We start from the raw sequence: 21,844 nt of genomic DNA, 5'->3' as shown, positions 1-21,844 counted from the left end.
GAGGACGTTTAATAACGTCGAGAGAGATGAGATGTGAATAAAACATCTCCTGCTGCCCTCACGTTGCATCCTGACACCTCCTGTAACTGTAACTTAGTAGAGTCCTTTACATATCTATTATCTAAGTCCCAGCATTTCTGTATTTAGTGTCCATGTGGGACACGCTGTTTTGCTGCATTCTGGGTCATTACAATAAAAAAGGAGCTTTTTCCAAGAAGAGACAAAAAAGTATGCACATGCCGCTTAACGCCAACACACATGATTACTGATGGATGTATACGTAGACACATAAACGGCGCTATCCTCGGCTTCTCATCGTCCCTAACAAGATGACTGGAGAAGTCGATTGTTGTCATCAGCTCTTGATCAGCAAACAGACGACAGAGGGACGAAGTATTTATAGTCAGGCCATAGTATTGTTCTCACCGAGATAAATATACACAAGAGACGGAAGCAACAGGACAAAGAGGCAGTAATCCCGCTTCATAAATAGCCAAGCTGTTAATCACTAACAAAGGCTTTGCTCGCTCAGTCGGGCTGCTCAATCAGCCGTCGCCAGGCAGACGGGAGGAGCGGCGAGCTCTGGGACCAGCGTTCCCATCAACATCAATGCGATCAAAGGGTAGAAGACTGGCTCCATCCTGGAGGAGCAGATCAGAGATGGAGCATTAAAACCAGCTGCTGGTGACAGTTTGACAGGAAGCGGTCCGACTCGCTATCCGAGTGAAGCTTCTTTGACAGCAGTTTCCTGAGTTTGTTTGGTTGTTTTGATCTAAATTAGCTAAATTCATACTACTCATGCACAAATGCAACACGTTGTACTCATAGACTCTATATGAGAAGTGGACGTAGTCATGGTGACGTCATTCATTGGTTGGTGGACTACGGTTTTGAAGCCTTGAGCATTGGTATGGTAGCAGGTAGCTCCCCCCCTAAAGCATCCCCTGCTTTCTGGTCTGGTGGACTCTAAATGGACCAAAATGTACTAAATGAACATCATGCTGGATTGAAGAAGACTTGAAACTATTGAGACCATAAACCATGTTTACAATGTTTACTGAGATAATAAATCAAGAGTGAAGTAGGCTCATTTTCTCATAGACTTTCTCATAGACATAGAGAGGAGTCGCCCCCTGATGGCTAGGAGAGAAAATGCAAGTTTAAGGCACTATAGCGTTGCCTTCACTTCTCAGAACACGAGGTTGACACCTGTTTGTACTGCATGTCTACATTAAATAGACTATTTTGACACAATGTTTAGGAGGCAACACAAAAACAGCATCAGAACAGAACGTCTGACATGGAATGAACCCTGAAACACTCAGGATTACTTCTAAATAATTGTATGATATTTCATTATATAATATTATTTGTGGGTGAGTTCCATTGTCACTGTACCTCGAGCTGATGTGGTGTTGGATTTCTGGAAAGTAAAACAACCTCCTTGACAAATAATTGTGTGTTTCTACATTAAAGGAGTTTGTTTGTTGTTATGACGTTCCTCATAAAAAAGTTACGATGAGTGACAGGAAGACACATTCGATGGTGAAAGTGGTTTCAAAATGTGTAAATCTGATGTCAAAGGTCAGAGCTATGCAGCAGCTGTGTTAAACAGAAATGTGGACAGCAGAGCAACATAGCAAAACACGTGTCTCTAATGTGAATGTTATTTGAGATTAAATGCTGCTGGCCCCTTCCCACAGGGACTGGCAGAGTGGAAATATAATAAAAGGATGATAAAATCAAGAATAAGCCGACAGAGGCCATAAAGACAAACAAATAAATAAACCCTGGGGGAGAAATTAAGAGCTAAATATCACAACATGAAGATCTGAGAGACGTCGGGGGAAACATAACAACCTTTGCTTAGAGGCTCTGTGAGGCTCTCAGCAGGGGTCATGTGATTGGCTGGAGAGACTGGAGCTGAGTCCTGATTGGCTAGATAATGTAGCGCTTGAGAGATCGGAGCCCGGGCACATAAAGCTGTGTGTGTCTGTCTGTGTGTGTGTGTTTGTGTGTGTTCTCTTTAACTACCAGCAGACAGATTCACTACGTTCCGTTTGTGTACATTATTCAGTGTTCATCTACAAGAGTGTTGTTTGTTGTTCTGGACACAACGATGTCGATTAAACGTCAGAGGAGTTTTAAAAACATAATGATTACAGACAGCTGCCAATCAAAAGCATTGATTATACACTACATTTAAAAAATGGGTTTATCTATACAAGTACTATTATATAAACTATTAGAAATAACATTAATTAGTATAATTATTATTGATCAGAATTAACCAGTAATAACTCAGTCTGAAGCTAAACAAAACCACTTCCAGTAGAAGGACTACATCTGGTAATGATTCTATGGAGGAATTATAAGTATAAACCTCATATAAGATACATAACAAGCGTATTGAATATCTCTACAGCCATGATATCTTTATTCTATTAATGAACTAATGACGGAATTAATTTATTTATGTTTATTTCATTCTGTATTCAATTATTTAGTCCATCCATCCATTCAGCCATCCATTAATGGAAAAAATAATTAATGATTAATCCATTCATTCATCATCTATTTATGAATTTATATAATTATGTATCCTGTTAAGAGTCACTGGGGGCCCGGGGTCGATCCCAGCTGACAGTTGGGTAACGCCGTGGTTCACCCTGGATAGGTCACCAGTGTGTCACAGAGCCACATAGAGAGACAGACAACCATACACACTCGCATATCACACCTACAGAACATATGGTCATCAGTGAACCTGCATGACTGCAGGAGGAACCCGGAGAACCCAGAGATAACCCTCAGAGAACCCAGAGATAACCCAAAGATAACCCTCAGAGAACCCAGAGATAACCCAAAGATAACCCTCAGAGAACCCAGAGATAACCCTCAGAGAACCCACAGAGAACCCAAAGATAACCCTCAGAGAACCCAGAGAGAACCCAAAGATAACCCTCAGAGAACCCTCAGAGAACCCAGAGATAACCCTCAGAGAACCCAGAGAGAACCCACAGAGAACCCAAAGATAACCCTCAGAGAACCCAGAGATAACCCTCAGAGAACCCAGAGATAACCCTCAGAGAACCCAGAGAGAACACACGCTAACAAGGGGAGAACATGCGACCTCCACACAGAAGGAACTTATTGACGTATTATTTTGTGTGCCGTCCTTTGACAGTCTCGCTGTGTTGAATGACACTAACATGCTGTTTTAATCAGCTCGTCTTATTTCAAAGAAAGCTCACTCCTACCATTTTGTTCTGACATGATGATAACATTCTGAACACAACGAGCCCTCATGCTGTCCCTGTCCTCATTTTGACACTGATGTTGTTCAGTCAGTCAGGTGAATCTCCTGCTGAACTCTCGATCGGGATGATATTGGCCCTTTTCTTGGCTTCTGATGTTCTAGACAGCCTGTGATCAATAGATTCAGTTGCGACAGTGCATACGGGTACACACTGGTGTGTCAGTGAGACGAGGAAGGCAGGTAATGTGACACAGTAAATGGGGTCAGGAGCTCAAGGACTTGAACGCTGCACTAAATATAGTCGGTTATTGACAGAGATGAAAAACAATACGGGGCAACGCGAAGGTGAAGTGGTGGAAGACGAACGTCTCACTCTGCAGCATCACTGTCTTCTCTTTATTTCTGTCTCTGAGCTGTTAAAAAGGTAATTATGTCTTTGATTTATCGAACCCTCCATTTCTTCCTCTTCATTGGATCCTGAAGAAAAAACAGTGTGTGTGTGTCTGTGTGTGCATGTGCGTGTGTGTGTGTGTGTGTGTGTGGAGCTCAGGTCAAATCTGCAGATAAACAGCTGTTTGCTGAAGTGATCCTTGTGTAGACAAAGATGTCGGCTGAGAAACTCCACAGCAAGTTGTCAATACAAGCACTATTATTCATTATATTTCATTTTGTATTATTTTTTTACTGTTTATTATTATTATTATTAGAATGTATGTCTTATTCTTTACAGCAGTAAAATTTAACAATACTATCACTAATCATGGAAATGCTTCTTTTGATCAGTGAGTCAAACTATCCATGACTATGTGACTAATTGTAAGTTAATTAGTGGTCATTCTGTAGAAAAAGAGGCTATGTCCGAGGCACTTAACCACGTTCCACCACGAATGTAACGTCTTACTGATGTGTTTTTTTTGTATATAACTTTCAAACTAATGTTTTTCAATTAGAAGTATTATTCATGCCTGAACCTTTTCCCCGTTAGTCCGATCAACAATAAAAACCAATGTTAGGTTTAAACAACAAAATGGATTGAAATGGCTTTGCAATTGAAACAAGACACAAGGGTTTGTTTTAATGGGACACTAACATAAGTCTCCTGGTCCTGTGTTTTTTGACCCAAAATACGATTCCCTCAAAATGTAATTCACCATACAGTTTTGCTATGTGGGAACATCATTTTCAGTAGGCCAGGCTGGAACGTTTGCATGCAAACCTGATCTGAAATCTGTCTTTGTGCATGTCGGATTGCGTCTTTAACTTCCTGTTTTGCAGTGAAGCGAGCCACTGGCCAGTCAACAGTAAACAGAATCGATAGTGAGATCACTTCAGGCTGCTGTCTCCTAATGAGACTCAATCATTCCTTTGTTTAGAAACCAGCGAGGAGCGAAGAGAATGTTTCTACACAAATCAACAGCTTGGTTGCCTGTATTGATTCCTGTGATTGATTAAAGGTCCTGCTAGAGGAGAGTCAAGTTATTCACACACAGAGCCGAGCCGAGCAGAATAACTACATACTGTACTAGCAGCCTGACGCTGCACTGTGGTGGATTAAACAGCTCGAAGCTTTGTCAGAAAAGCACTCTGCCAGGCTCCCAAGGCTCACTGCTGGAGGGTTCAGGCCTTTCAATGACAAGACATGTAATTAATGTGTTTATGAAAATACAAATACATAATGGAGGTTAGAGGAAGATCATCTCAATGGTTAAAACAGCGTTTGAGCTTTGAACGACTGATGGACTACGTGAACAATCAATTCTTTGGGTGGAGTAAAGGAAGCGGTAGCAATTTCAGATGCATGATTTAGCTCAAAAGTTGAAAGGTATCCATGTTTATGCTGAAGTGAATCTTTTTGTTGTTATTGAATCAAAAGTGATTTGCATTGAGGTTAAAGGATAATGTATTATTATGTTTTCACTCCAATATAAAGATGCCTCTGAATTTGACAACAGTTAGAACATCATTGATCATTTTAAAAAAAGAGCTAAATCTGCCATCAGGGTGTGTTTTGTGGAAACAACTATATTATGATATGACATATATCATAGAGGTGAGATAAACCTAAACTCCATGATGCTGATTAATTCAATTCCTTCACAGTTTCAAATTTGACCTAAACTCCATTTATTTACACTGAACTAAAGAAACTAAATAGGAACAAGCCCAGTGAAACCTTCAGGGCTGAGGCGTGGTGCTGTTTCCAGATGAGTTTGCAACATAGAAATCATTGACTTGATGTCAAACCAAATGAGCAAAGCTGTGATCTCATGATTTGCTTCAGTGCTTCATTCTAATCAATGTTAGCTGCGGCATCTGCTCATCTACAGGGGTTCAGAACTGAGTGTGCAGAGACGAGCAGGGAGAAGAGAGAGCTAAGAGACAGGTGATGGTTGGACGGTCTGATGAGCCAATCAGAGGAGGACTGACAGGTTTACGATCTGGGAGCACGTCTCCTTATCTGAAGGGTCACAGAAGGCAGGAGTTTTACCTCCAACACCTCCTCCTCAACATCCTCTCATATGTAGTTTTGTTTTCTTAACCCTGACTATATAATTTTGTTGTCTCAGCCTAACTCTGTAGTTGTCTTCTCTAAACCTAACTATGTAGTTTTGTCGTCTTAACCTATGTACTTTTGTTTTCCTAACCTATTTGTATTGTCTCAATAGAACTACTGCTTGGTAACCACATGTTTCAAACTGATTTGGAAATACATTTCCATGCAAACATAATTGAGAGTTGCATTTAGTTGTATGGGAACATGATTTAGTGGGAGGCAGGTGACTCGAAAGCACCATTGTGTGATCTAGCTCCACTATTTATCTTCATACCACAAACAAACAGACAAACACAATTGTAGTCACATCTTATAATTTCTGAAATATAAAGAATCATGTCTGTAGAATATACATTCATCAAGCTCTGCAGTTATGTTAGATCTTACTTTATATTTTTAATTCCTAATGTTTAAGGTGTAAACTGGACTAAACATACATTTTAGCTATTGATAGGTATAAAGATCAGAGCTGTAAACTTCTAATCCAACATAAGGAACCTGAATTGTTCCCCTCCAGTACAGACACCAGTAGACTCCGATCTTCGGCAGATCTGTGAGCTGGATTCAGCTGAGTTCAGCTCTTAAATGAGGGAATTTACAATAATGGATTTGAAATTCTACAATTTTTGAGCTGGGTGTTTTAAACAGACGAAGTCTAGCGATTGAATATTAAATAGCTGATCTCCATTCTACATATATACATTTTTAATGTTATATTAACTAATACTATTGAACACAAGGTGTTCAGCCCGTCCTCACTCGCTAAAACAAAAACCTGGACCCACACCGACCCTTCTTGGATATGATTGGACACCCCTGATGCAACATAAAGAGAGAATAAAAACACATGGTTTGGGGGAAGAAACACAGGAATTTCAGGCATTCGTATCTTGTGTGAAACAACATGTTGTTCATGTTCTTTTATAACAGCTGTTGGTGTCGATCAAGTGTTGTTTACAACTCTGTTTCCATTACGTTCCCATACAATTAAACTACACTCAATAATGTTTCCAGGGAAAGCTATTTTTTGTTTTAAACGTGTCAAAACAAGAGCTCAAGCATGAAAAATCTCCAAGAAGAGGTGATTTAAATAGCATTTTAAGCCAAAGACAAATGAATTGTATTTTCACCCTCCGCAAGTCTGAATCAAGAGTATGAGATCAAATATTTAATCTGGAATAAAACATTATTCACAACAAAACAAAACAATATTTTGATCATTTCAGTGATACAGTTTTTGGGATATTGCCTGATTTGTGATGATGAATATGACAAAATGGTGAAAATAACATGTTGGATTTTTGGATATTGGACATTTTTTAAGTACAAAACAAAACAGTTTTTTGGATAAATAAGAGTAGTTTTGATGCAATATACTTTTTACTTCTACTTGAGTCATATTACTCTAAAGTAACAATACTCTTACTTGAGTACAGTTTTTTGGTTACTCTACCCACCTTTGGTTACATGCACATCCAGGCATAGAGGACAGACAGACAGTGTTTGTGAACAACACCAGAGGATATATTCAGTTAAAACAGATCCTCATTGTTCTCTGTGAAGTTTACAGGAAGTGATGTAATGTCGCCTCTGTGTGTTTCATGTGGAGTGAGCAGTGCACCAGACTCCATTTCAAAAAACTGCTTTTTATAGGCTACGTTACCTGTCATCACCAGCTTTAAAAGTGATATATTTTCTTTGGAAATAAGTGCTCTGCTGTGGATCTAATTTTTGTTGATTTGAAGAAGAGTGCTTCATGTGGATTTAGAAAAGGGACTGATAATAAGGTGGTGGGTGGTAGAATGATTGTTCAATTAATTTATTTTTGTTGGTTAATAATGCACTAATACCTCGGTACATCTAGACTGTTGACATTATCAACTGGCATTTCATGTTTACATCATAAACTATTTTACATACAGTAGAGAAATGAGCTGGAGTCATGCATAGATAGATTGTCGGTCTACAAATTAGAATATGAGGTTTCATTCACACAAAGTAAAGAAAAAAGTGTTGTTGTGGTTTCGTATTCACTTGTTTGTATGAGAAATGTTCTACATTCATGTTAAAGAAAAAGTTTATTCAAGTTTATTTCCAGATTGTTGTCGTTTCAATCATCATCTGCGTCTTCGTCTCTTCACAGTTAGTCACATTCATCCTCTCTCGGATGAATAAGACCAGAGGACGTTAGCGGGGGCCGTGTCCCTTTAGATCTCACCCAGATGTGTCCTTGTATCCTGTAATTAGCTGCAATTATCGTCATAGAAGCAGGAGATGAAGTGATCATATTTGCACACCAAATTAATTCATGTAATCATGCCATATGATTTAATTTCCACTTGCTCACTGGATACGTTTTATCTGCTCCTTCAGTTCTTCTCATTCTCCTTATATCTCCCCCACTCTCCACCTATCTCACCCCCTCACCTCCCCACCCCCATTGTCCCAGGTCTAATTCATCTGGTTGCCATCCTGAAAAGCATGGGGAACAAAAAAGGAAGCACCTGAGACAACAGAGCAGGACAGGACACAACAAGAGCCCCTTCAGATGTCGCAGATGATGCCTTTAATCCTGTCAATAGCTGCAATTATAGTAATTATCTGTAATAGCCCCGGCGCGTTGTGTTCAGGCTCTGATATGTTTAACACATGATGGCGAGTCGTGCCGAGAGGACCGGGAACTGAGATTAATGAAACGGTCACAAATCATGGTGGAATTGATGACAGGAGGTTTATAGACTGACCGAGGGGTTTTTCAAAGCTCTGGGTCGAGGTCTAATGGAGGTCTCAGAGACACTACTGAGTGGTCTTTTACTGATGGGGGATTGATGTTCGGAAGTGGAGAGGGCTTGACATAAAATAGAGGCAATTAAATTGGAGGAAGATGCTGCCAAAGTAAGATGGTCTAAGATGAGCTGGGAGCAGGCAACTCAAATACAACATAAATGTATATTCTCCCTCTAGATAAAAAACTGGACCTGTGATACCTTAATACCTATCGTGACAGAAACCTGAACGCTGTTCACCCAAACAGAAAATCCATCTGTGAACGCTACAGACTTGATATACACCATATTGCCAAAAGTATTCACTCACCCATCCAAATAACTGAAATCAGGTGTTCAATCACTTCCATGACCACAGGTGTATAAAAGCAGCACCTCGGCATGCAGACTGTTTCTACAAACATGTGAAAGAATGGGTCGCTCTCAGGAGCTCAGTGAATTCCAGCGTGGTACTGTGATAGGATGCCACCTGTGCAACAAGTCCAGTCATGAAATGTCCTCCCTCCTAAATATTCCAGTCAACTGTCAGTGGGATTAGAACAAAGTGGAAGTGATTGGGAACGACAGCAACCCAGCCACAAAGCAACCTAAAATGTCAGAGCGGGGTCAGTGGATGCTGAGGCACATAGTGCACAGAGGTCGCCAACTTTCTGCAGAGTCAATCACTACAGACCTCCAAACTTCATTTTTTCCATTTCATAATTCTGTGTTTTAGAATTAAAAAAAATGTTTTTCCATCGAATGATGTCTAATCATGTGGTTGATGAATTAAAATTCAATAAATCAAGAAAAAAATATAAGAAAATATGAGAAATGTATTGAAGATACATTCGAGTAGTTCTAATTATAATTCCTTGTCATTCTGAGACCATGAACATGCATACGGTAAATCGATCCGTGTGTGTGTGTGTGTGTGTGTGTGTGTGTGTGTGTGTGTCTCAGCCCACCCCCTGGTGAAACAGACAGAGAGGAGAGATGCTGGATGAAGCGGTGGTCCCGTTAATTACACTAAAACACAATAGAGACTCTCAACAACGTGTTTTCTTGTCTTTTCTTTCGTCTCTTCATAGATGCGCTGACAAACGGTTATAATTTTGGGGAAACCCCGTTTTTAATAAATTCAACGAAATTCTACATTTTACATTTGATTAAATTTTCATTGTCAAATTCCGTGATTCCTTCTGTGTTGTCACTGCCCTACCCCCTATCATATATAATTGTGTTGCTTCTTAAACTGGGCCAATAATAATGTGTAGTGCAGCCTATAGTGCCATGTATAACAGTGCTTTGTAATGATGTATGTAAACAATGCTAAGCCATGAAAATAATAATTGTTGACAAATGAATATTTTAATTATATGTTGGCATTTCTACATTGCAATTTCACAACATAATATTAAACAAACAGGAAGATTCAAACACCGTTCTGGTGGCTGAAAGTCCTGCGTTGTTGGACCTGTCTACCTCCCTACCATAAGTAGTCTTCCTCATAATGTAATACTACGTCACTCGATCTGGACATTGCATAGTAACATGTGTTTAATTCATGTGTCCACAATGGAAAAGAATCCTAATTCACTTAACATTGACATGTTTTAGTGCTGAGAAACATGAGAAAATGGACGATTAGTGTCCCGGAACATAAAACCAATAGGTTGTATTTAGCGATTATTTCTCTAAACGCCATGAGACTGGACTGAAATAAATAAGGCTCACACACATTTACTAAACGCTATCACATTCTAACTCACACATTTTCTCCAAACTTCACACCTTCTTCCTCTCAGAATCAGAAACTTGAGGACAAACTCATCACTGACTCCTTCTTCATCTTCTCACAAATGATTCATCACCTGCTCACTTCTTCCTCACACTCATTCAAAAACTCACCAACTTACACAGCAACACACACACACATGCATGCATGCACGCGCGCGCACACACACACACACACACACACACACACACACACACACACACACACACACACTCACACACACAGTCTAATTGTCCTGCCAGGTCTCAGTGTGAGGTGTCTCCTTGATGCAGTGATATAAGAGGCAGACGGGAGGGAGAGAACGGGTCAATAATTCATTAGATGGAGGCTCAACTCAACTTCAACCCGAATAAACCATTTTTAACACACACACACACACACACTCACACACACACACACACTCAGTTACATGTATCTCTCTATCTCACTCCCAATATTGTCTCAAGGACTGTCAAGTGTTAAGTTTCTCTCCCACTACTTTTCCCAGCTTTACTTTTCTTTTTCTCCTTTCACAAGAATCTACACTCAACTTCTGAGTTGCTGCTCATATCTAATGTTATGTGAACATTCTTATCTATTCTTGGATATCAAGCATGTTTCATGACGTGCCAGATTAAAAATGACTAACCCAAAAAGCCTGGGATCAAACCCGCAGCCCTCTGCTTGTTGGAAATAGAGAGAGGACTCGGCTCTGGAGACGAATGTCTGGCTAATTAGTTAGGTAGCTAGTTATATAGGTACCTTGTCCTTCTCCAGAGGTATATGTCTGACTAGTTAGTTAGGTAACTAGTTATCACAGTATCTTGTCCATATCTGGAGGTAGATGTCTGACTGGTTAGCTAGGTATCTTGTCCTTCTCCAGAGGTAGGCCTATATGTCTGACTGGTTAGTTAGGTAACTAGTTATCACGATATCTTGTCCATCTCTAGAGGTAGGCCTATATGTCTGACTGGTTAGCTAGGTAGCTAGTTATCTAGGTATCGTGTCCTTCTCCAGAGGTAGGCCTATATGTCTGACTGGTTAGCTCGGTAGCTAGTTATCTAGGTATCTTGTCCTTCTCCAGAGGTAGGCTTATATGTCTGACTGGTTAGCTCGGTAGCTAGTTATCTAGGTATCGTGTCCTTCTCCAGAGGTAGGCCTATATGTCTGACTGGTTAGCTCGGTAGCTAGTTATCTAGGTATCGTGTCCTTCTCCAGAGGTAGGCCAATATGTCTGACTGGTTAGCTCGGTAGCTAGTTATCTAGGTATCTTGTCCTTCTCCAGAGGTAGGCCTATATGTCTGACTGGTTAGCTAGGTATCTTGTCCTTCTTCAGAGTGGTAGGGAGTGAGGTGGTGGCACTGTTAATCCAGCTCTGCTGATCGGCTCATTTTCTGTAACCAGAGTAACATTCAAGAATGACAGATTAACCTAACTAGCTAACTAGTCAGCTATCCACCAGTTAGCCAGCCTGCTAATTCCACTGGTTTAATGTTGCACGTTTTACTGAAAATGACCCAGTAATGTGGTTGGTGTAGCTTCAAAATAGCTGATTTGCTCACAGAGTTGACAAACAACGTAACATAGATTTCCACAATGTCACATCGTAACATGGACCATACACTCCCAGATCTCTACAGCACTATGTTAATTTGTCAAACATGAGACAATAGGGGAGACTGGGGTAAGATGAGCCATTTTTCATATTTAGGATCACTACATCAAGGCAATCATAGTTTTGTTGCTAACTAATATATCTGCATATATTTCAGGATGTTGTGCATCCTTTCAAACAAAGAGAATGAGTGTAAACATAACTGTTTCGATAATATAGCATGTCCAAAAAAAGTGGTCTCGTGGCACAACTTACCCCGTGTATGGGGTAAATTGAGCATAGGAGCGGGGTAAGTTGAGCCGTATCCCTACTCCCCCCCACCCTCCTCCCCACCTCCACCCCACCCCTCCCTCACCTTCTCCATCCCTAAATAACAGTCACTTCTTCACATTCATGTGTATTTTTATTTATTATACACAATTCAACAGGCACAATAACTTTTTTTGCATATTACTGCTAAACAGCTGTTTTGTAACAAAAACATTTACAATGAGAAAGCCTTAAAGTGCGCTTAGGAAGAGAACAAGTGAGAATGCCTTAAAGTGCGCTTGGGAAGAGAACATTAACAGCTGTGTTTTTGGAAAGAAAACACTAGAACTGAATCCTTGGTCCAGAATCATAGTTTCTTGGTGTCCTTGCTGGCTCAACTTACCCCTGGCCAAATGGCTCAACATACCCCAGAGCTACCATTTTGACTTTATTAGTCCCCACAGCTAAAATGGTGCACTGTTATGCTAGGTTTATGACCTCATGTTGTAGCTCATAGATACCACAATTGATGTATAAAACAAATTTAAAATGATCTATTTTGGTCTAAACACAATTCTCATGAAACTTATGATAGACTCAATTCACTTTCAAGAGTGAAAAATGTGTTTCTGGGAATAAATGTCTAACCACTTTACCCATGTGGTTCTTACCTTCACAGACTCCATGAAATGATGCCTCCCTCCTAAATATTTGGTCACATGATCAAAGTTTTTTACCGTTTCCTAGCAACAAGGGGTGGCTCAACTTACCCTTTGGCTCAACTTACCCCAGTCTCCCCTATAACCTGCACCAACTTAGTTAACACTTGCGAACATTGGTCAGTGTCGTAGCAATGGCATTGCGTGACACAACACTCAATATATTACCAAAATACCACCTTGTGGCACTATTTGGTATTATAATAACATGTCCACTGACTGTCACAAGCTGAACTAAATTCTCTCATCTGACAATATCATATTCATATTAATTAATATGTTGTTTCCTACTGTGTGATAAGAGTGTGGATGATTATTTAATTATCTATGTCATTCTGTAATATATTACTGTAGGCCTAGTTATTCATCTTATTTTTTTGTGTCAGCGGAATGCATTGTATGTTGTAATTGTGCTATGGCAACACATTTCAAATACCATACCAATAAATGCCTAGTGAATTGAATTGAAGCATGAAGTCATTAAATTGTACTAATTTAGCCTGTCTCTCGATGCTTCGTAATGAGGCTTGGTAACAAGGATTTGAATGACAATGTCCATTCTACTCCTGTTTTATTTCTATGACTGCCACCGAGCATTGTGGGTCGTCTCTGACTGACCTCGTAGAGCGTGATGACCCCGTTGGTCTCGTTGGGAGCTTTCCACTGCATAAAGATCTTCTCCTCATAGGGCGTATTCTGCAGAGACTCCATGGGAACCGAGCCAGGGACTGCAGAGACACAGACAACATTACATTAATACAACTTGATATGAATTTGTATCTGTTTTGATGCAACAGCTGCACTTTACAGCCTAAAGTTTGAAGTGAATGGACAGATTGATGCGAGATAATGGAGATAATATGAAGATGACTTCACAACAATGACTGCAACAATCACATTTATTGGGAACTTTAGTCAAATCTTAGTCTCAGTGAAATATCTTAGAATGACTAAAGCATGTAATAAAACCAATTTGTCATTAAACACATCATGAAATACAGTTAAGTGTGTGAATATATACATTATTGACATGTGACAAAAAGTTATTTCTATGCAGATCCCTCCAGGATTTGGGGGTCCAAGAGCAAATGTGTGTTGCCATTTTTTAGATTGTTGTGTCATCAATTAAAAATCAAGGCAACGTGTTCCAGTGAGAATAAAACTGCACTCTATGAAAAGCCCGTAAAAATATTGACCAATGTACCGTTTTAATATGAATATAGAGTGGGTCTAGATTGATCCACAGGGGCAGAAACCTGGAGCAGAACCAGACTATGCTGTCTGGACCCGTTGATGACTAGATTTGTGAAATTAAACTGGTCTGGTTGTAAACTGACCAGGACACAGACGTGCTGTAATGATGTCATGTGGAGACCAGTCTTGTAGATGGTGAATTATGGAACAACTGCTGAAGATGCTGATCTACTTCTTGAGTTTACAGACTCATTCAGTAATTCCTCAAACTAAAAGTCTATTAGCTTGCAAAGTCAATTACGAATTCAATGTCAATGGACCAACTGTCTCCCGTCAGGGGACAACTCTCACCTGATCACTGCATTGGAAATATTTACACAGTGACACTTTTTTTCTTTCATAAAACAAATTGCATTTGGATGAAACGATGACTTTGACATTAAAGAGTCACCTTTCAGCTTTATTCTGATGCTATTCAGAAAACTGTAGGAGGTATAGTCCTTTTTAGTTTTGTTTTCTAAACCTAACGTTGGTTTTGTTGTCTAAACCTAACGTTGGTTTTGTTGTCTAAACCTAACGTTGGTTTTGTTGTCTAAACCTAATGTTGGTTTTGTTGTCTAAACCTAACGTTGGTTTTGTTGTCTAAACCTAACGTTGGTTTTGTTGTCTAAACCTAACATTGGTTTTGTTGTCTAAACCTAACGTTGGTTTTGTTGTCTAAACCTAACGTTGGTTTTGTTGTCTAAACCTGTCTAATCATCATAATGAAGTACAAGTTCGTGAAACAGTGAACACATGTATGTGTTCACTGTTTCACTGTTTCACGAACATCTGTGAGACTGTGTCATATTTATTGTAGTTCATATGTTAGTGAATCACTGAAAGGAGGAGTTGAGGCTACCAGCCTCTGTCACTGTCATACTGAGCAGTGAGAGTAGACTTTACAACTGCTGTTCACACACTTGGGCTGTTACAGTCAAATCTACCTCGTAACAACACATTGTGTGTGTGTGTGTGTGTGTGTGTGTGTGTGTGTGTGTGTGCGTGTGTGTGTGTGTGTCTGACACCTTGTCAGGTAGTGATGCTGTCAACCATCTAACCCTAAACCCCAGAACACAACGATGTGAATTGTCATAAATGTTGAGGACGAGGAGACAGGCAACGCCTAGAGAGACAACTGGCTGAAATGTGTAAAAATCAATGTGTGTCCCTCTCACTTCTTATCTTTCTTCCTCATCTTCCTCCTCCTCCTCGCTGTGAACTCTGACCTTCAGTCAGCTTGCTATGAGCTGAGTATAATCACATAATTTCCAGAGTCTCTATCTTTCATACGGTGACGTATTTCCCAGTGAAAATGCATTTCTATAGAGCTTTTCTAGTCTTTTTGACCACTCAAGGAACTTTACATTTACATTCCCACACTCGCAGAGCCGCCTGCCAATCAGGATATAATTTAATTGAACTCATTCACACACATTGAAACACCGACAGTGCAGCCTTTTAGGGCAATTTGGGGTTCAGTATCTTCCCCACGGAAACGTTGGCTTGTGGACTGGAGGAGCCAGGGATTTAACCACCCATATTTCGATTGGAGGACAACTCGGATTTGTGTATAAAAATAAACAAATAAATAAAAATAGGTGAACAATTTGACCAGGATTTGATCTAAAAGAATTAAAAATAAATGTTTCATTTGATTGTGCAATCACTGTTGGTCATCTGTGAGTGTCAAGTAAACATCTCCAATAACAGAAACAAAGGCAGGAAGCTTTTAATGCAGAGCTTTTGACAAATGTCCTAAATGTTCAATAATCCAAGGAAAAGAAAGATGGATGCACCACCATTTCCATTTACCCTTGACAATCAGGTGCTATTATCCATCATTCCTGAACGTCAAGGAGCTTAGGGATGACCTCCGGTGTGGAGGCTCAAACGGATGAGCACCAAGGACTGACCAGTTATTTTACACAAATTACTGTTATTTAAACTACTCTTTAAATTGTTATATAAAGGTAACTGTTGAGTATTTAAAACAAGATTCTAGTCTGAAAAACCCTTCACAGCTTGTCATGTCTGCTGCTCTTTATCATGTAAATATGTTTGCAGAAAATGTGTTCAGTGGGTCTTACAGATATCTACCACATTCAGGAAAGAGGTGTCTCCAAGCATCATGCTTTACTCCTCAGTAAGTATAATTAGTATAATATATGTAGTGCCGTTGGATTAGTGAGCATGCAAACTGTATGTTCTAGATCACTAACAACTGAACTAAGGTTACACACTTAACTCAACAATACATCAAACATTAATGTAATCACATTCAGTTTCTGGTCTAAGCTATGCCCAGATTGTTACCAGTCCTTGAAGAAGGGTTGGTTCTTGGTTGGCTGCACAGTGGTGTAGTGGGTAGCACTGTCGCCTCACAGCAAGAGGAACCCCGGGTTCGATTCCCAGGTCGGGCCCGGGTTCCTTCTGTGTGGAGTTTGCATGTTCTCCCCGTGTAAGCGGTTCTCTCCGGGTTCTCTGGCTTCCTCCCACAGTCCAAAGACATGCATGATGGGGATAGGTTAATTGATGACTCTAAATGTCCCGTAGGTGTGAATGTGAGCGTGAATGGTTGTTTGTCTCTACATGTCGGCCCTGTGATAGACTGGCGACCTGTCCAGGGTGTACCCTGCCTTCGCCCAATGATAGCTGGGATCGGCTCCAGCCCCCCCGCGACCCTGAATACAGGATAAGCGGTAGAAAATGGATGGATGGACGGATGGATGGTTCTTGCTTGTTCCTCTGAAGAAAGGTTGCTGTCTTCAGGTCCCTGTGGGGACCCTGTGAGGAAAGTTGCTGTCCATGGAGTTGTGGATGGAGGAATTTCTAGTGAGATGCGTCTCAACTAGGAATTCTTGTCTTTGTTGCATAAGCAAGCTCCAACAGCCAGCTCTTTGGCTGTTTTGAGGGTGCTGCTTGGGGACTTGAGACCTGTGGTCCAAATCCCAGGAGAAAGACGAGACCTGTGGTCAGGTCGACATCTCAGTAGATAGAGGAAGATTCCAACTTGGTCTGCTTGGTAGGAAGCCAACTTCCACTGCAGTTGACCAATCAGAATGGAATCTGGAGTTCACAGGTACGTGTCACTTCCAGTGACACAGGCCTGCAGGCAGATGGGGGAGGGGAAAGACCCCCTGTGGAGGTGCGTGGCTGTGTTTCCACACAGAGGACGCTCCAATCTGAATGTTCAGAAACAATTCAATCTGCATCCATGAATTGTTTCATAGACACAAACCCTGAGGTCCTAACAGTGAATTTAATGTTTAATTACATTTTTGAAAGGTTCTTTTTTAGGTAGATGTTTGAATGCTGGATCATTTGTGTTCATCTGCATCACTTGCACAAGAGAGGAGGCGGGGCGTACCTCCATGTAGACACCTACAATGGTGCATCATCCATAGCTGTATTCACTAAGACACACGTCCGCAGCTGTATGAACCCAAAATAAACATTGAGCTGTGTTTTTATTACAATAAACAGATAAAAAGGATGCTGTAATCACTCCATAATGATGGTGATTATTAAAAAGTCTGAAGTCATGCTTTGTCAGGTTGGTCTGCAAAACGACAAGCAAACAACTTTTAAGATGTTTGTTTTGTTTTTGAGTCTGGATTGATGTGTGCTCCATCAACACTCCAAATAAGGTCATCTGGAAATAAATGGAGGAAAATCTCAAAGCTGACAGACTTCTGTGACCCAAATGTCACACTCTAGTCGAAATATTATTGCAAATTGCAAATCTAATTTTTGTGTCGTTACATGATGCAAAGAATTTGCTTTGTGTTTGATGTGAACACTTCCTAATGAAGACAATATCGATCCTCAGGGTTCTAAATAGAACCTCTGGGTTCTATATAGATCTCTGATGAACAGTGTAAGGGCTTTCCAGTCGTATTTGATAGAATTGACATGTACACTTAAGAAGCTTGTCAACAGCATTATGTTTTGGTACAAGGTGAAATGTATTTATTTGTCATAATAGTGTGTTTATAAATAACTTGGTAACATACTGTATTACATATTTAAGGACTTTATAGAATATGTCCTTAAGGGTCAAAATCCTCAACTTAATTGTGAGGCACACAAACACACACACACACTCACACACGCAGCAGCAGCAGCAGCAGAGAGTCAGACGTCACATAGAAGAATATTTTAATAAGTAATTCCAAGGTGTTGATTAAGGGTGCAGCCTGTGAGGCGTATCAAATTACTCTAACAAAGAAACACAATTAGGAGCTGCCATTTTAGTCTAAACCCTGTCACTGACTCTCTCTCTCTGTGTGTGTGTGTGTGTGTGTGTGTGTGTGTGTGTGTGTGTGTGTGTGCATTCACATGCATGTGAAAGCCTTCTTTGACTTATAGAATGCAACCTGACATCTGCATACTGCTGTACAGCATCTATGTGACTCACAAACAACCTGTGTGTGTGTGTGTGTGTGTGTGTGTGTGTGTGTGTGTGTGTGTGTGTGTGTGTGTGTGTGTGTGTGTGTGTGTGTGTGTGTGTGTGTCTATACACCTTGGGGGCTTAGACAGAAGAAAACAGGCTTCATTGAAAAGATAACGGCAGCTGTAACACATTAATCATAACTTAATTAACTTCCACTATGCTGCACAATGATCTGCTTTATTAGGACACACACACACACACACACACACACACACACACACACACACACACACTCACCCTACAATTCAATCAGGCTATCAGCTCTTATCCATGTTTTTCCTATTATAAGCAACAGACCTGCCTGTTTCTATGGGTTTTATTCCTGGTTAGCGTAGTGATTTGCAGCAGCTAGTTGCCGACAAACAGATGAACTTGGAAGTGATGTTGGAGAGGATCTTGGCTACATACTCAAAGTTTGTACTAGTTTCTGCATGACAGAGACATGAATGTGGTGAACAACCAGACCGTTAATAAAAAAGGCCAAGTACTAGTACATGTGAAAGTGTGTCCCTTTTTTCCAGATAATAATTTGACATAATGAACATCCTCTTTTATGAAGATTGTGATACAACTAGTATACTGAAATACTAAACTACCTGTCTGCAGACACCCAAACTCCAAAGGGTCCATCCATCGTCTACCACTGTCATTGGGCGAAGGCGGGGTACACCCTGGACAGGTAACCGACAGACAACCATTCACGCTCACATTCTCGCCGACAGGCAATTCAGAGTCAATAAACCTATCCCCATGTCTTTGGACTGTGGGAGGAAATCGGAGAACCCAGAGAGAACCCACGCTTACACTGGGAGAACATGCAAACTCCACACAGAAGGAACCAGAACCCATCCCGGGAATTGAACCCGGGACCTTCTCGCTGTGAGGTGACAGTGCTACCCACTCCACCACCGTGCAGCCCAACTCCAGACAGTCTCTGTTATTACATTGTTAGTTAGTTATTTAGGAGGTGAAGTCCTTGAACTAGTAAATGGTTTATTTGACTAAACTAGCATCTCTAAGTGTAATTGGTTGCATTTGTTTCATATATCTTTTTTTAAGAAGACATTGTTTTTGTTTTCAAATTTTGAGATAGGACCTGCCATCACTACTCATTTTCACATGTAAAATAATCCATGCATCATCAATATGTTCATCCAGACTTCATCAGTGAGAACAAATAAAGACAGATGAAAAGAAGCAGGCAGCGAGATGGATTAAGATAATCCGGGAAGGATTACAAAATAGATCTGGATTCATTGAGCAGACTGTCTTCACCAGTGTTGGGCAAGTTACTTCAAAAGTGTAATGCATTATTTATTACTTGTTACTGTCATTTCAAAGTAATTAGTTACATTACAATATTACTGTCTTTGAATTGTAAGGCATTACACTACTTTTACATTACTTTTGCATTACTTTTTGCCAAAATAAAAGGAAATATGGATTTTTTGTTCTCAATAGATCTTGTGTTCAATGCAGCTCATTACACAGCAGGATGTGATGTTTTTCGCTTCAAAATAAAAGAACGAAGAACGGAAAATGACTCGTATCCCGTTATTCGTTTTAAAAACGGAAAACAGAAACGGAAAACGACTCGTTAACAGATATTAGATATTGTGTTCATGAATGGGATTCGGGGATGAAATAACAGGGCCATTTTTCATTCCAGATTGTCCGTACGTCTTTTTTAATGACCCGGAAGGCGCTGTGTTATGCTGCGAAATTACCTGAAAGCCTACCTGAGACATTTAGGGGGAGCTCTAAAACACTGTTAATAAACACTCTGACAGCGTCTGACGCTCTGCGTTTTGAAGTAAACCTACTGTTTTAAACTCGCACCAAAAGCGTTATGACGCGGACATAAAAGCGGTTCAAAACTGACGGGGAGAATCGGAGCCTCCGCCTCCTCGCCGCCCCTCAGCTGTTGATCCTCGGTGTGCCGGGTCGGCTGCGCTCTGACCGACCGGGAGCCGCTCCGTGAGTCGGTGTCCAGCTCATGGAGCCTGCTAACAACAGCGCTTAATTAACATAGTGTAGAGTTACACGGACCGGCTTTCACACTTTTCCAAAAGTGGAGCGTATGCCCATCTCACGATCGCGAATGTAGAGTCAATTGATTTCGGGTTTGAAATGCATTGTAACGCGTGTTACTGAGATTTGTACCGAGTAAAATATTACCAGTTTTTTTTTTTGTAATGCCTTACATTACCGCGTTACCTAGCAAACTGTAATGCATTACAGTAATGTATTACAGTAATGTATTACGTTTGTAACGCGTTACTCCCAACACTGGTCTTCACCTTGTTGTTAAAGGGAAGTGGGGATGCTTGCATGAGCAGGTGTTTTTATTTTTATGAAAATTGGTCTTCTTTAACACCAAACACCCAAAGTAAAAAAAAAAAAATGTTACATTAACACCTTTTATTCAAATGTCACAGTGTCGTCTCCACAAACAAACAAAGACGGTTTTGAAGTTTTTAAAGTGAGCCAGATTAAAGGGACCCTTGATAAACCAAACACGTGATAATTAAAAGCACATTAACACATCTGCAACTTAATGCACTTTGATGAAAAGCTGTTGGGAAACACAAAGCAAAATAACTAAAGCTGCTGTTTGTCTTCTGCAGGGATCTTAGAAAAGATAAAAGGATTATTGAATGGGAGGAGAGCATACAGGGCTTTCTGTGGATACAAACATGTCACCAAGGGATTTCAGATCCGGAGGTTTTAATATTTAAAAGCTGCTGTTGGACTCTTTGCTTAAGTGCTGAATGCTATCTAATGCGGCGTTCACACCGGACGCGATAGACGCGAATACAATCGCGTGAGACGCGTGTATCGCGCCGCTTGATCATTTTGGACTATTCGCTTCATTCACGTCATTCGCTTCATTCACGTCATTCGCTTCATTCGCGTCATTTGCGCATGACGCTCATTTTTGAACCGGTGCTGCTCTAGCGGTGGAAACGAGGGCAGGGCCGGCGGGGAGCCGGCGGGTCACGTTGGCGGACCCTCCTCCTCCGCCTCGGGGTACCCAATGCCAGAGTCCGTGAGCCTCCTCCGGGAGCCACGTCCCTCGCACCTCTCCCCAGGGAGAGTCGGGGCCACATTCGACTACGACCTCAGATCAGACGAGACAACCCGCTGAATTTAAGCATATTACTAAGCGGAGGAAAAGAAACTACCAGTATCTAGGATTCCCTCAGTAGCGGCGAGC

At 40.7% G+C, this 21,844-nt stretch overlaps 1 protein-coding gene across 1 annotated transcript in view; it reads right to left on the bottom strand.

Annotated features, from left to right (window-relative positions):
- The window catches only part of ptprt (protein tyrosine phosphatase receptor type T), a gene marked incomplete at its 5' end in the record, with an annotated part of 328,852 nt that overhangs the window by 150,097 nt on the left and 156,911 nt on the right, over positions 1 to 21,844 (bottom strand). Inside the window, one exon of the mRNA XM_084025273.1 lies at positions 13,557 to 13,666. Coding sequence (XP_083881399.1) covers positions 13,557 to 13,666 — 110 coding nt within the window. The remainder of the gene's footprint in view (positions 1 to 13,556; positions 13,667 to 21,844) is intronic.

This window comes from Eutrigla gurnardus (assembly GCF_963514095.1).
Source record: "Eutrigla gurnardus genome assembly, chromosome: 2".
NCBI classification, from domain to species: Eukaryota; Metazoa; Chordata; class Actinopteri; order Perciformes; family Triglidae; genus Eutrigla; species Eutrigla gurnardus.
This window is presented reverse-complemented; position numbering and strand designations above follow the sequence as displayed.